Source organism: Acinonyx jubatus, chromosome E4 (genome assembly GCF_027475565.1).
Source record: "Acinonyx jubatus isolate Ajub_Pintada_27869175 chromosome E4, VMU_Ajub_asm_v1.0, whole genome shotgun sequence".
Lineage (NCBI taxonomy): Eukaryota > Metazoa > Chordata > Mammalia > Carnivora > Felidae > Acinonyx > Acinonyx jubatus.
In genome coordinates this window covers 64,628,907-64,645,975 of record NC_069395.1, presented here as the reverse complement: position 1 = coordinate 64,645,975, position 17,069 = coordinate 64,628,907, and the positions used below count along the sequence as shown (strand labels likewise).

General features: G+C 40.0%; 1 protein-coding gene across 4 annotated transcripts in view; it reads left to right on the top strand.

Annotated features, from left to right (window-relative positions):
- Positions 1–17,069, top strand: part of SMYD3 (SET and MYND domain containing 3) — a 682,604-nt gene that overhangs the window by 155,317 nt on the left and 510,218 nt on the right. For all 4 annotated transcript variants that reach the window (XM_053209274.1, XM_053209275.1, XM_053209273.1 and 1 more), the window contains exon 2: positions 3,780–3,843. In XM_053209274.1, the coding sequence (XP_053065249.1) occupies positions 3,780–3,843 (64 nt within the window). The remainder of the gene's footprint in view (positions 1–3,779; positions 3,844–17,069) is intronic.

The window sequence follows — 17,069 nt, the reverse complement described above, 5'->3', positions numbered from 1 at the left end:
AGTAACAGAAATTGCCTTTTTTTTAAAGTTTATTTATTTATCTTGAGAGACAGAGCAAGTTGGGGAGGGGCAGAGAGAGAGGGAGAGAGAGAGTCTTAAGCAGGCTCCACACTGTCAGCACAGAGCCCGATTTGGGACTAGGACTCATGAACTGTGAGATCGTGACCTGAGCCAAAGTGGATGGCTTAACCCACTGAGCCCCCCAGGCGCCCCGCCTCTGAATAACTTACACCAGAAAAGGGAGAGGAGGGAAAATCTGAGAAGTCGGGTCTGAGGAGGGCAGCACTCAGGGGAGTCCCAGTGACTTCCTCCTCTGGAAAATTCTTGCAAAAAGCATCCTGTCCCAGTTTTGGCTCCCATTGTCACATTGGCTGGACACACTGGGCATCTTTTTGCCGCTTGGGGCTTCTTCTGTTTTCAGGCTTATTGGAGGCCCCGTGGCCTTCTTGGTTTTCTCCCACAAATACACTGACTTAAGTCTCAGAGCTGTTAGTGGTTTCCTCTGCCCAGTCACGTTTTGGGTTTGTTGTGATGTTTTCCTGGGTGGCGAGTGATACTCAGGTTGGCTCTCTAACTCGTGCTGTCATTTTGTTTATGGGGAGAGTTAAGGAGATTAGAAAATTATGTCACTGCTACCGTTCCTTCAGAATTTTCTCTTGTCTGTTTTTCAATTTACTGAATCTTGAGTTCCATTCCATTTTGTTTCCAATATTATTTGTTTGGAAACTTTCTCTTGAGTGATTTTGCAAGAAATTTGTTGATGTTATTTGTGCCTCTGGTTTTGCTCGTCCTCTTAGATCACTGTGTTCTATTTCGTATGTTGTATAATTTCCTGCTGATGCTGTCCTTAGTTTTCTGTTATTTTTAAAGTCTTGACTTACATGTTTAGCTCATTTATTTTCAGTTTTTTTAACATAAACATTTAAAGTTATAAATGTTCCTGTAAGTAGTGTGTTCATTTTATCTCAGAAGTTTTGGTATTTTTCCATTATTTAATCAATTTTTGGGATGCCTGGCTGGTTCAGTAGAAAATGTGACTCTTGATTTCAAGGGGAGTTCCATCCCCTATGACTTGGGTGTAGAACCTACTTAAAAAAAAAAGTGTGTGTGTTTGTGTGTGTGTATACTCTAATTTCATTATAATTCTTTGATCCTTGAATTCTGTAAAAGCATGCTTTTAAATATTCATGCATATGATATTTCACTGGGTTTGTTTTTGTTACTGATTTCTAATTTAATTCCCTTATGGTTGGAGAAAATGATCTATATGATATTGATTCTTTGGGAATTTTGAGATTTGCTTTGCGGTTTACTTTGTGGGACCTTTTGTAAATGGTCAGTGGGTGCTGAACAGGAATATGTGAATGCACATTCATATAACAGGGATAAGGGTCTGTGTATTGCCTGAGATCGAATAAATTATTGAGCCCCTATTCTTTAAAAAAATTTTTTTTAATGTTTATTTATTTTAAAGGAGAGAGAGACAGTGTGTGAATGGGGGTGGGGCTTAACCAACAGAGCCACCCAGGTGCCCTGAACCCCTGTTCTTTATCTGCTTGGTTTTGAATTCCTGAAAAGACTTTGTATCTTTTTATAGCAATAACTAATACTTATATGGTGTTTACTATATTCCAGGCACTATTTTAAGGGCCTTACAGGTATTAACTTATTGTGTCGGTCATTTTTCCCTCAGATCTGTTTCTTGTACTTCATATATTTTGAGACTGGGTACATTTGTCACTAGGTACCTAACACCTGGTGACTGGAGTCTCTTATCATTGAGTATTTACCTTATTTATCTCTAACAAGATCTTTAACTGTAAAGTGCTTCCCCCCCCCCCCCCCCGAAATTGATGTAATTACATAGGCTTTTCCTTTAGTTAATATTTGCTTGGCATATCCATTTCATCCTCCTTTGTGGGTCCTTTTATTTGGTGTGTGTCTCTTAACAGCTTATGGGTAGATTTTGGTTTTATCCAGTTTTACCCTAGAACAGTAGTCCAGGGTGATAGTCATAGTACGAGCTTGAAGGCCAGGTTGCTGGGGTTTGCATTGTTGCCTGGGATGTTGATATGTGACAGCCACAATTCTATACTTGGGGATGGCAGGCATTTTGGCTTCCCTTTATTTAGGTATTAACCTCTGCCCTTGTTTTATGCTCCATATCTGACCCTTGCTGTCCCAGAGGTAAGTACCTGGTATATTTAGGTTCTGATTCTCTTTAGGATTTTGTTTTTACCCTTTCAGTATCACCTGCCATGCACTTTATGGTGTGTCTTCTTAGTTTGCACTATGTTTTTTTTATCTTTTGAAAAATGTATTGGTGTATCCCCAAAGTAGTCATAATAAGACTGTTTACTTATAGGACTATTTGAAATTAAGTATAAACTATAGATGTAAAAATCTTTGAATAGTACCAGGCCCATTAGAAGTGCTTGGAAGGATTTGTTTTTGTTTTGTCATTGATACTAAAATTACAGTTTGACTTTTTAATGCTCTTGGCTGCCCTGAAAGTATCCACAATCCTTCCTGCCTTTTATTTGTCACTATTAATTTTATCATCAGGTTCATTTATTTTTTATTTTATAATTCAACCTTTTCTTCATCTTTGCTTTTTTCTTATGCAGGTGATTTGGGGGAGATGTAACTTTGGAGCATCTCAATTCAGCATGTCTAAAGTAGTAACTGGATTTAATGGAATTTTAAAATCATTTTCCTGAGGAGGATATTCATAATTAAACTATATGATAGGTTAAGACGTATACAATTTTTTTTATATTTGAAGAGTATAGGATACTTCCATTCCAAGTAGTTACGGGGACTGAATTCTCAATTTCATATGGAGAGATTAAAATCTCTGTGAAGTAAAACTTCCGGTTTCAGTGGGAATCTCTGATTTTAACAGATTTTTTTTTTTATTAAAAAGGACATTAGTGGTGGTGATGGTTGCGCATCAAATGAATATACTTAATGCCATTTGCTAAAAAACAAAATTCAGCTGAGTAAACTTTAAAGATCTTATTGGCTTTATTCAGAAGTTCATGAATTGGGTGGGATCCAATGTAGCAGACAGAAAGTAGCCCTGAGATGCTGTACAAAATGAAAGACTTCTGTGGGCAGAAGAGAGCAGTTACAAGGTGAAAAAATGAGTTGGTTACTGCAAGATCACTTTCATCATGGGAGAGCAGCGGTCTACCAAGCGGATTACTTAACTAGTAATCTCTGATAGACTGGTTTAAGAATCCACTTTTGGGGGAGTCAAAACTATAGTTAAGTCTCAAACATGGTATGGTGGTAAGCATAAGTGACTCCATTTTGTGCCTCAAATTATCTTTTTTTTTTTTTTAAATGTTTGTTTATTTGAGAGAGAGAGAGCGAGCGAGAGAGAGCAGGTGTGGGAGGGGCAGAGAGAGAGGGGAGCAGAGGATATGAACTGGGCTGTTAGCCCAGGTGGGGCTTGATCTTGCGAACCTGGAGATCATGACCTGAGCCGAAGTCAGGCACTTAACCGACTGAGCCACCCAGGCGCCCCTTGAATTATCTTTTTAACACACTGAACTATACACGTAAAAATGTTTAACGTGTAAATTTTATATTATATACATTTCACCACTATTTTAAAAAAGAGTTATTACTATGTCCGTATCTCACATTGAGGATGAAAGATGATGCCCATCAGTGTGAAAATCTCAGTCTTAAGGGACCATACAAATGGGGTGAGCAGAACCTATCGGTGTCACTCATTTCCTAATGGGAATTTTTTTTTTTTTTTTAAACAGGAAGGAAAAACTGATGCGATGCTCTCAATGCCGAGTTGCCAAATACTGCAGTGCCAAGTGCCAGGTAAGAATGCTCCGCTGTATGTAAATGATACCTTAAGTTCTCTGCCCCCCCCCTTTTTTTTTTTTAATAATTTTTACAAAAAAAATCTTCATTAATTTTTGAGAGAGAGAGAGGGGCGGGGGAAGAACACAGAGAGAGACACAGATCTGAAGCAGGCTCCAGAGTCTGAGCTGTCAGCACAGAGCCTGACCTGGGGCTGGAACTCATGAACTAGGAGTTCACGACCTGAGCTGAAGTCAGATGCTCAATAGACTGAGCCACCCAGGCGCCCCTTCAGTTCTCTGCTCTTAAGATTGTGCTCTGTGATGCCTGTTGGCCTGTTTCTGTTTCTTTACAATCTTTGATTTATTTTAACTTATTTCCCTTCAATTTAAAAATTAATAGTTGTGTATGGTAAAAAAATAATATATATGATATCTCTCTATATACACTAAATACATAGTACACATACATGACACACAAAATGTTCACTCCTATCTCCTTGTCCTCCTGATCTCAATCCCAGTGCCCAGAGATAATCACTGTTAAGTTTCTTGTGTGCTTCGCTGCATTTTCTCATGCAAGCACATTCATACATTTATATTGTTAAAAAAAACAGATATGGGTGACTCTTGTATACCTTCATTCTCCTTTTTGTTTTATCATCTGTCTAGAGGAACTTTCGGTACCATCCCATTGATTCCCTTGTATGAATGCACCATGGTCATAATTTCCTCAGTAAGGAATGCTTACATTATTTTCGATATTTGGTGTTGCCAGTAATGGACCAACCATCTTTTTGTGAACATTTCTGCTCACTTCCACAAATTAGTTGTAGGATAAATTCTTCCCAGTTGTATCGATTAGTAAAAGGATATATGATTTTGGATTTTTAAAGATATTGCCAAATTCCCTTCCTAGAGTTTAATTTACGGCAACTGACAGTCTATGAGAATACCGCCGTTAATGGCTTTGAAATTCTTTACAGGATGTATAATTAACATTCAACATAACCTTTTCTTCTAACCTTATGATTAATCATTTCATAAGAAATGTAATTATGCTGTAATGAATTGCATCATAATAAAAAGTCTAATTGGAGGTTTTGTGTCTGAGTCCCTTGCTCTCAACCTTCCACTCATCCTTTTTGTTTCTTATTTTGAGGTAGGGGTGTGTGTGTGTGTGTGTGTGAGCACACGTGAGTGGACACACGCACACACACACACCCCCAGAGTTCCTCTTTTCCTTTTTGACGTCTAAGCCATGCTTATCTCAGGAATTTTTGTTCTATCATTCTGATTAGATATAGTTTTCTATTTCCTATCATATTCACATTTTTTCCTGGCTTTTGTTGCGCTCTATCGTCAAGGAACACAAAACAAAAAATATAAAAATAGAAGGTTAGAAGTAAAACTTCCTTAATAAAAATAGGGAATGTAAAAACCAGTTGGATTATTTTCACTTCATTTGTAAAGCAAAAATTCTGTCACAGTTAGAAAGCTACCAGATTTATGTAAGATCGTTAGCAATAATAATAACAAAAACCAAAAACATGAAACAGGGCTGTGCTTTTTTTCTACAAGATAAATTTTAGATAGACTGTGTTGTAGTGATGTTATCTAGCTTATTCATGTGAAACTGAGCTATGTTTCAGGAAACTTTAAGTTAAGAAGACTATACTCTATATAGAACTGACGGACTACATGTTACTTGACACAAATCTTCTGATGAACTTCCTTTCTGATCTCAATGACCTAAACATTTACTTTTATTTCCCCCTGTTTTTATGAATTTTTTTTCCTCTCCAATGCTACTTCCTCCTTTTGTAGTACACTCAAAGAAAAAAATCCATTATCTGATTAGAATGAGTAGAGGGAGTTTGGTGGGTGGGTATGTCATTTTGATTCATTATAGTGCATGTACTTTTACCACATATATTAGCTGTTTACTGTAGCATCAATAATAATGTCATCGTCAGATATACTGTCGAAAGTAATGGGAAAAGAGCTAGTGGGGTGAAAGATATCACATATAAGCCAGCTAGTGCATGTGCTTGTATGTGTGTGGGGGATGGGGTGTGTGCAGAGGTGGGTGGGAGTCAAAGATTGGCTGGAACATATGCATTTAAACTGCTCTGTTTAGCTCACCCTTCAGGTACAGAATTAAATGTTGTAATTATTGTGGATTCCTACAAAGCAGCACAAAATTAAACTGACAAACTGAACTAGGAACAGTAATGAACAGGAGGCAGACGCCCTCGGAATGGAAATTGATATAGAGGATGTGAATTTGTAGCATAAAATCTATAATGTATTTACCCTGGAGGGACATAACTTTGCTTCATTAGCTTAGCATTTGATGTGTGGGGCCATGGCGCCCACGAGTTGTCTGAGAGAAGCTATTGAGGCATTCTAAGGTCTCCTGTCCCTGGTGCCCATAAGGATGCTTTCAGTATCATTGATTTTCACATTTCATCTTTCAACCGAAAAGTGAAGTAACAAGAGTGGAGATTTCCTCCAACTTCCTTCCTCATTCCTACTTCCATCTTCCAGAGGTAATCTCTGTATGTTTGTTTTGTGAGTGGAGGATACACACTAAGCTGTCAGTCTGCACTTTGTCTATAGTGTACATATACACGTATGCATTGACTGCTGTGTTCAGGACTGTTTCTGATCCTGGCCAGAGTATCTTGTCATCAGGGGCCTTGTATTCCTCTGCGTCTGCCGTATTATGATGTGCCATATGATGCAATAGAGGGCTTATCTGTGGGAACCAGTCTTATTTCTATATTGTCATAACCAGAACGTCACAGAGGATTTTGAGGTCAAAGAGGACGAGCGGGCTAAGTTTTCTTTTAAAAAAGCATGCTCAAAATTTGTAATATTGTTAAAAAGTAAACCAATTTCAAGTAAATTCACCAATTATTATTTTACCTCTGCTGGATTTAATTTGATTCATAGATGTATATTTCTAGTTGAAATAATTGCTGAATAAAATAAGCAGGGATACTGTATCAGACTGCAGTTTATATACTTTTAAAAGTACTATATTAGCAGAGAGAGGCTCTATTTTATGTTAAAAATTATAGACCTGTTTAAAAATGTTAATCTTATTTGTGGGTTTACATTTTATGCTTAGTTACAGCATGATTTGATTCATTTTTGATGAATCTCACGTTAGTCAACATTTAACAGGGTGATTTAAAAATTTTTTTAAAATGTTTTACTTACTTTTGAGAGAGAGGGAGAGAGACAGAGTATGAGCAGGGGAGGGGCGGAGAGAGAGGGAGACACAGAATCCATGAAGCAGGCTCTAGGCTCAGAGCCGTCAGCACAGAGACCGACATAAGGCTCGAACCCGTGAACCATGAGATCATGACCTGCGCCGAAGTCAGATGCTTAACTGACTGAGCCACCCAGGCGCCCCTTAACAGGGTGATTTAATAAGTTGGAGTCTAGAATATTACACTCACTACTGGTAATAATGAAGAAAGCCAAGCCCTTAGTTTATTTCACAAATAGTTCTGTGCCAGGCTTCAGACTGATAGGACGTGCACTGAGTGTTCTAGAGAAGTTGGCTTCATATCTAATTGTAAATAAAAAGAGAAAACTCTATAAAGGTTGAAATTATTTGTTCTTACTTAAGTTTTTGACTTCTACAAATGTCTGGGGCCCTAAGCTGGTCTTTGCTCACTTCTCGTTGACTTGCTGGGTGATCCCATCCCCTTCTGCAGTGTCAGTCGGCATCTGTATATTAATCTTCCTTGAAACTCCCATCTCTAGCTTCAACCACCAGCCCCATACCTTATGGGGTACGTCTACTTTGATGGTGCACCCATATCTCAAATGCCCTGTAGCCGGACCTGAGTGCACTTTCTTCGCCCAAACCTGCTTTTCTAGCCTCAGTGAGTAATTTCACCAAGCACCCAGCAGGCTGAGCGTTCAGGGTGTCACTTGTCTTTGGCTCATATCCTTTCTTGGCCCCATGCCCAGTTAATCACCTTGTCCTGCTGATTTTACCACCTGAGGATCTAACTTGGCTTGCTTCTCTCTGGCTTCTCTACCACCACTTGTGTGCATGTCACTGTCAGCTCCCTCCTAAGTTGATTGCAGCCTCTGTGCTCCTGCCAGCTCTTTTTCTGTTTTCCACCCCAGAGCCAGAGTGACTGTTTTATTTCAGAGCGTAAGCATGATCTGTCACCCACCAGCAGAAAGCCCTGGCCGCTTCCTCAGGATGAAATTCAACTTTGTGGACTTTGCTACACTTTTACTTCTGGGCCTTCGGCTATATGAGTCCTTGGGCTTGGACCCAGACCTGCCCCCTATCTGCTGAACTCCTAGTACTTATCCTTTATGACCCAGGTTAAATGTCACTCCCTTCTTTCCTAAACTCCTGAGACCAGTTTGTGTCTCTCCTTTTTCACACAGAAATTATCTTAATTATTGGTTTAATTGCCTGTTTCTGCAGTTAGAAGGCCAGGTTCACTGTGGGGTGGGGGTGCTCCCTGCATTGTACTCTGCTGTACACGGAGTGTAAGTGGTCGAGTGAATGAATGAATACATTCATGAGTGATACTTGTTGGTTCAAATTAGATTTTAAAACATTACATTATCTTTAATCTGTCCATAGTAATATCTCTTTACTTTCTTAGTTGTGATACAGTTGACGTATAACATTTTGCTAGTTGTAGGTGTACAGTGTAATGAGGTGATATATGTGTCTATTGTGAAGTGAACATCACAATAAGTTTAGTTCACACCTATCATCATACATAATTATAATCTTTTTTATTGTGATGAGAACTTTTAAGATTTACCATCTTACCAAGTTTTAAAAATACAATACAGTAATTATTAGCTATAGTCATCATCCTATGTATTACATGTTTGTACATTTTGACCACTTGCACTCATTTCCGTTACCCTGCACTCCCTGCCTCTGGCAACCACCTATCTGTTCTCTGTATCTGAGTTTGGTTCTTTTTAGATTCTACATATAAGTGAGATGGGGAAATACTTCTTGAGCCATCTATGTAGGCATTATTGATTCACCTCCTGCTCTGGTAGGTGAGGGAATTTAGCTCACCTACATCAGCACCTATTTCCTCTCCCTCTTCTTACATAATTGTCTGAGAACCTTCCATTCATCCAAAGTTTATCCAGTAGATACTTATTGAGTAGCTACTAGCTAGTCATTTTGGGTGTTGGGGTGGTGGGCAATTAGCAGTGACAAGTAAACATGATCCTGGCTTTCATAAAGTTCATATTATAGAGCGAGGAGACGAGAATACCAAATACCCACAATTAGATGAGTGAATATGATTTGGGTGAGTCCGAGCTCCCCTTTGAATAGGTAATTACAGAAGGACTTCCTGTAGAGGTGACATTTGACCTGGGGTCTAATTGACAACAAAAGTAGCCAGCCATGGAAAGATCTACAACAGATTTTTTTTACATAAAAGGAACAGCAGATGCTAAGGAACTGAAGGAGGAACAAACTTCTCATGTTAGAGGAATAAAAAGGAGTTGGATAATGGTGGATAGACTTTGCGTCTGTCCAAACCCATAGAATGTACAACATCAAGTGTGAACTTGAATGTTCACTATGGACTTTGAGTGATAATGATGTGTCACTGTAGGTTCATCAGTTGTAACAAATGCGCCATCTGGTGAGGATGTTGATAATATGTGCAGTGGTAGGAAGTGAATGGGCAGCCTCTGTACTGTCCTCTCAGTTTTGCTGTGAGCCTGAAACTGCTCTAAAAAAATTAAATCTTAAAAAAATACAGAAAAGAAAAGCAGCTGGATATGAGGCTAGTGAGTTAAGATTTGAAGGACTTGATTATGGTTTTATCTATTGATTTACTTAGCAAATACTAGTGTCAACACCAGAGTCAGTCCTCCTTCCTTCCTTCCTTCCTTCCTTCCTTCCTTCCTTCCTTCCTTCCTTCCTTCCATCCATCCATCCATCTTTGTTTATTTTGAGAGAGAGAGAGAGCGAGAGAGCGCATGTGAGTGTGAATGAGAGAGAGAGAGAGGGAGAGAGATAATCCCAAGCAGGCTCTTGTCAGCTCAGAGCCTGACACAGGGCTTGATTTCAGGAACCAAGAGATCATGACCTGAGCCAAAATCAAGAGTCAGATGCTTAACTGACTGAGCCTCTGGGGACCCCAACATCAGGACTTTCCTTCCTTCCTTCCTTCCTTCCTTCCTTCCTTCCTTCCTTCCTTCCTTCCTTCCTTCTCTCCTCTTTTTTCTTTTCTTTTCTTTTCTTTTCTTTTCTTTTCTTTTCTTTTCTTTTCTTTTCTTTTCTTTTCTTTTCTTTTCTTTTCTTTTCTTTTCTTTTCCTTCCTTACTTCCTATCTGTCTGTCTATCTATCTTTGTCTTTCTCTCTTTGATGTTTATTTATTTTGAGGGGGGAGAGAGAGAGAGAGCGAGTGAGCGCAGGTATGAGTGGGGGAGAGGCAGAGAGAGGAAGAGAGAGACTCCCAGGCAGGTTCTGTGCTGTCAGCACAGAGCCCGATGTGCTCTGTCCCACGAACTGTGAGATTATGACCTGAGCCGAAATCAAAAGTCAGATGCTTAACTGACTGAGCCACGCAGGCCTCAACACCAGGACTTTTCTAGGCTCTGGTACAATAGTATTAAAAAAGACACGGAAAGCCCTTGCCCAGTGAAGCTTACATTTTCCAGGTGAGACGTGTAATAAGTTAATAAAGCAATATATAATATTATCTTAATATTATAAAATAAAGAAGGTAAGAAAATGAGAGTGATTGGGAGACTGTTTTGTGTGTGTGTATGTGTGTACACATACATATATACATATAGTGTAAACATATCTATACATCAAATGGCTTTTGAGAGAGAGAGAGAGAGAGGGATATCTATACAGTTTATAAGGAGATCTATTTGTCTGCCTACCGATCTATAATCTGTCTCTCCATCTGTCGATCTAAAACCTGTCAGGAGTGGCATTTGAGTCAAGTCCTGAAAGAAGTAATCAGGACATGCCAAGATTAGGAGAGAGTTTCAGGCTGGATGCACATCAAATGTAAAAGCAGGAGTGAATATGCTGTGTTCAGGGAAGGACAAGAAGACCAGAGGTTGGACCAGAGGAGGCGACACAGAGAGTTATAGGAGATAAGACTGGAGAGATGAGAGGTTCCAGGTTATGATAAGGCCTTTATATGCTATGGTTAAAAAATACACATTTTGTTCTGTATGTGATGGGCTGCTACTGTAGGGTTCTAAGGCGGGGAAGGAGGATCAATATTATGGTGTGACTGAGATTTTAAAGGAAACTTTCTGACTGCTGTGGGGATAGGTTATAGGGTAAAGGTAGGGAATGGAAAAACTGTCAGTAGGTTATTACAGTAGTCTGGTCACCATATGATGGTGGCTAGGACTGTAGTAATGGCAGCAAAGAGGATCAGTCAGATTTGGGGTATCTTTTGAAGGAAGCACTGACTGAATTTGCTCATGCATGCATGCAGTCATTCATTCATTCAAATTGAGAACTCAGTATATGCAAGGCACTGATCTAGTCAAAAGCTTGGATGGCTTCAAGTAGAGTGGTAGCAGTGAGGTGGTAATGATTGGATTTGAGACATATTTTGAAGGTGTAGGTGAAAGTTTGCCAATAGGTTCGATGTCAGAAGTGAGGCAGAAAGAATAGTAACAGGTGACTTCTAAGTTTCCAGCCTGAACAACTTCGGATGAATGGTGGTGCCGTTTTGTGACTTACGGAAATCTGAGGGAAGAGCTGGTTCGGAGAGAAGTCTAGCCTACAGGTTTTGAGTTTGTGCCTGTTGAACACAGTGGAGATGTTGAATAGGCAGCTGGTATGCTTGTGTGGCGCTCAGAGGAGGGGCTGAAAAAAATAGAAGGGGAATGAATATAGGATAGGGAGAGAAGAATCTAGAAAGACTCCTTGGTTTTTGGCTTTAGTAACTGGTGAGATGATGACCCCATATGACATGGGGAAGACTGTATAAGAGACTCAGGTGGGAAAAATCTGCTTCGGCCATGTTGGTTTGGGATTAACTGTTATAATCTGTTAGGCTCAATTTCCCCTTCTTGCATTTATAAGTTTAAACAATATGGGCAAGCCTTTATTTATGTTTAATCAAGTATAGTAGTGTCCCCTTATCTGTGGTTTCCCTTTCTATATTTCAGCTGCAGCTCAGAAATACTAAATGGAAACTTCCAGAGGTAAACAGGTCATCAGTTTTAAACTACATACTGTTCTGAGTGGTGTGGTGAAATCTCACGCTGTCCCAGCTGTTTCACTCCGTCCCACGTGGGATGTGAATCATCTCTTTGTCCAGCGGGTTCACATTGTCTACACTACCTACCTGTTAGTCACATATAGAGGGTTTGGTGCCATCCACAGTTTAGGCATCCACTGGAGTCTTGTAATGATCCCCCCTGGGTAAGGGGGATTTACTGTATAGATAGTATCTCTCGATTCCCTACTTTTAAAGGTGAAGATATTAGTATTCCCACTCATCCCTCTGTCTCTTATCATTCTGTGTCCAATAACTTGCCACCTATACCTTCACTTTTGTCAAGACTAATATTTATATTCTGTTCTGGGACACAAAGTTAAGTCTTATCTATTAATTGATTCTAAAAGTTCAAAATCCATAAGCACTTATAATAAGTGATTTTGAAAATACCACTGTATAGATTCATATTCAGTGAAGTTTCATTCAAAGACTCACAGATTGATAATCTGACTGAAATTATATGGAAATGCAGAACACTTAAACTGAGTCTTTATGTAAAAGGAGAGCAAAGTTGGAGGATTTAGACCACCTGACTTGGAGACGTAATCTAAAGCCACAGTTATGAAGAGAATATAGTACTAGCATTAGGATTGATGTATAGAGCAATGAATAGAGTCCAGAAATAGACGCTGTTCTGTTTTCTTTCATGTGATAGTCAGGTGCAGTCACAAGATGGAAAGCAGAAGCTCAGGAAAACAAAGTTTCTTATACTCCTAGGCCCTAGAACAGGAGGCATGGATTGCCATACAGGGCCACATGCAGAACCCTCACAGTAGTCAGAGGGAAGGTGGGAGCAGGGGGAAGCTGAGGCTGGAGTCTTTATTCCCACAGGCTTTCTGTGGAAAAGGCAAAGCAGAGCAGGCCAAACCAGTTAGGACTGCCTAGTTTGTATAATTCCTGAGGGTTTTGGATTATAGGCATGGTCTCTAGTTGCCTGGTACTTGGGTCTAGTTACTCTAGGACTTTAGCAGAGAGCCAAGGTAGGGCTCTGGATGGGTTAGTTTGCATGTTATAGGCACACCCCCTGCTGAGCTCTTTGCTTTTCTAGGAATTGGCTAAGGAGTTGTGTCCATAACTTATTTTAAATGTTCACCACTTGGGGCGCCTGGGTGTCTCAGTTGGTTAAGTGTCCAATTTCGGCTCAGGTCACCATCTCGCGGTTGATTGGTTCGAGCCCCACGTTGTGCTCTGTGCTGACAGCTCGGAGCCTGGAGCCTAGAGCCTGTTTCAGATTCTGTCTCCCTCTGTCTGTGTCCCCTGCTCATGCTCTGTCTCTCAAAAGTAAAGAAATGTTAAAAAAAAAAAAAAAAGTGTCCGACTCTTGACTTTGGCTTAGGTCATGATCTCATGGTTTGTAAATTTGAGCCCATGTGGGGCTCCGTAGTGAGTGTGGAGCCTGCTTGGGATTCTTTCTCTCCCTCTCTTGCTGCCCCTCTCTCCCACCCATGTGCACTCTTTCTTTCTCTCAAATAAATAAATAAATAAACAAACAAACAGTAAAGAAAAGAAAATGCAACTTAGTAAGATAGCACAGTAAAATGGGTTCGATTTGAATGGGTTTGAACTTCAATAAGATATACAGCAAAGAATACTCAACATCATTAGTTATCAGAAAAATGAAGATTAAAACCCCATTGGGATACCTTTACATACCCATCGGACTAAAATGCAGAATGCTGACTACACCGAGTGCAGACCGGGTTGTGGATACCTCATAGTCCGCTGGTGGGAGTGTAAATATAAAACTGCTTTGGCAGAGTTTGGTAGTTTCTGAAAATGTTAAGTGTGCACTCACCACATAAGCCCGCGGCTCTGCTCCTAGGTGGAACATGCACCCACACGCACACGCACACACACACACTGCATATACACACAACTAGCCGTAAGAACGAACCAACTGCTGCTACCTGAGGCAACATGAGTGAATCTCGGAAACATTGCGTGGGGGGAACAAAGCCAGACCGAAGGACGTAGTGCTGTTCTGGAGTTGGCACAGCTCATGTATAATGATGGTGACCAGGTCACCGCTTATCCGGGTTGGAGGGCTCGGATGGAAAGGGAGACAAAGGAACTCTGGGGGGTAATGACAGTCTCTGTCTTAACTTTGGTGTTGTTACAAGGATGTGTGTATATGTCAGAACTCATCAAGCTACACTCTTGAAATTGGTACGTTTTATTGTAAATTAGTGCTCCATAAATTGTTTTAAAAATACCACTTACCGCAGAGCCTTGAAGTGCGCCGAGGTATCATTTCCTCCTCTGTAATAAGGGCTCACAGCCTTTACGCCACTGGAAGAATGAGGTGGCTGTGGAGGCGGCCGTCGTAGGAGGGTGAGTGTGGGGCGGGAAGACCCAGTAGAAGTTCTGATCTCTGCATCAGAAACAGGAGCGTCAGATGCAGCTAGATCCTCGACTCTGACCCTCCTGTGCTTCCTCACAGTCATTCCACTAGCAAGGAGGTATTTTGACACTGTTTGGTATAAGACTTTGGGGTAAGTCTCTCTCTTTTGGCTACTTTCAATCCCCTTTTGTGCCTGACGTCTACTCTTGCTGCCGGGTCCCAGCTGGAGTTCTCCCTGGCAGGCGGCTGCCTTCTCAGAAAAGACTCGGAAGGTAACTGGCCTTTGAGGAGGCCTCCTGCCCTGTTTCCGCAGCCTGTCTTACCCCCGGTTTCTGACTTGTAGAAAGGACGTTAAACTCCTCATTCCTTGATGGCTCTTCTAATCCACTTTGGGAGTTAAAAACCTGATGCTTACTTGGGCTGGGGAGACAAAATATATGTGCTCCATTGCCGTGTTCGGCTAGAACACAGTGCTGACGTTCGGATTAGCATGGAAGTTCCTTTCACAGAAAATTGGAAGTGTGTAGAGGTGAGTGAATTATTTTGCCTTTCTCGATAAAATATGTCACGTAGGCCATTCCATCTTGATCTGACCTCTCACTAAATCAGAGGTTGGCAGACTTTTTATTTTGCAGTGGTCCAGGTGATAAATATTTTAGGCTTTGTGGGCCGTAGATTTCTTGTCATAACTATTCAACTCTGCTGTCATAGTGTGAAATGAGGGAGTATAAGCTGTGAATGTGGCTGTGCTTCAGTAAAACTTTACAAAAGCAGGTGGCGGAATGGATTTGGCCTGAATTCTGCACTAGATGATGGCTGACTGACTTTGGGGCACTAATATTATTAACTGTTCCTCAGTTAAATCAGGAAACTGTAATTTCCATTTTCCCGAGAAATAATACTTGTTGTTTCTTTTGTCAGCTTGATGCCCTACGACCATTCTCCTACCCTACTCCACCTTTATATTGGGCCCTATCTAATTTGATTAAGCCTAGTGGGAAGGTCTAGATTTGATACAGCACTCAGTAAGCTTGTAAGGTGGTAAGTCTAACGTCTATCACTAGGTCTCTCTCGTGCTGTAAGGAGATTTTATGCAAGATTTTAACCAATACCTGTCAGTCAGCTGTAGCTTGTTAGACACCTGGCTTAGCTTTCTGGTTTTCCTGTTCCACATTCCAGCTTTGATCTTCATGTATCTGTCAACCTGCAGTTCGATACTAGACTACTTTTGAGGCATGAAGATAGAGATATTGTTTATTTGCTATTAAATGGTCTGTAAGTGATTGGAAAACTGTTGGGTCTCTTTTCCTTCCTGCAAGTTTCAGGGCAACTCAAGTATTCTCTAAGTTTTGCTTATAGGAAATCTCTGTAAATATTGATTGTGAGTGGAATGAATCATGAAAATGTGGTAAAAAAATTGTAACAATCTTCCACGCCAGAAGGTGTTCAGTTATTAATGACAAACACGTTTGTTGAATAAATGGCTAAAAAGAATTCTCTTTTTGTACATTTTAAGCCAATTTCTTCATCCTTTAATGATCTAAAATTTGAGGAAAATACTCTCTAAATGATCTAAAATTTGAGGAAAATTTTCAGCTCTATGTAAGCCTTATGTGGACAGGCTTCAGACCTGTTTTGACATAATTCATAATTCAGATTATATGTTCCTGTGGATTTTACAGAATCATAGATTTTTATAATTGAGAGGCTGCCTTAGACATTATTGAATCCAGTCCTCTTATAAAATGAATGTCTGGTGAGCCCCGGTCATGAATTAGATGTGTTTTACTGAAACCAGTCTCGATATGCATCGTAATACTCTATCCCACACAATAATAAACTGCCCTAAGATGAGTATTTACTGTAATCAAAGCCCAGTGTTTAACACTATTTTTTTAAAGTTTATTTTTTATTTATTTTTGAGAGAAAGCTGGCGAGTGTGAGTGGGGGAAGGGAGAGGGGCAGAGAGAGAGGGAGAGAGAAGATCCCAAGCAAGCTCTGCGCCATCAGCATGGATGTGGGGCTTGAACCCATGAACCATGAGATCATGACCTGAACCAAAAACGGAAGTCAAACACTTAGCTGACGGAGCCACCCATTTGTCCCCAATGTTTAGTGGCATTTAAATGGGTTATTGAGCTGTAGTGATCATATCCAAGGAGGGGAGGGGAATGTCATAGTAGTGCAAAGGCTATTTTGTGTAAGAAGGTTGAAATAAACTGATTTTCTCTTTCCATTTTAACATCTCATCAATTCTCTTCTTTAGTAATCAGGACCATGTGAGACTGGCCAGAGAGAGAGTTGTTAGGATTTACTGTCCTTTCTTCCTTTTAGATGGCATTAATTTCAAATGATCAATGATAAATATATAGTAAGTTATATCTTCTCTAAATGGTACTGGCTTTAGAAGAAATCATCAGATGTCTGTCATCTGGTAAATGCAAGATGTACCTAATTGGTAGTACACTTACTTTAAAAAAATGGATGTGAATGAAGATAAACTGATAAAACAGTTTACTGAGCAAGTCTTTGCATTACAAATGGTTTCATTGAAGCGTGGTTTTTTTTAACATTTAAAAATTAATACATTTAAGCTATTCTTTGAGCTACAAGCA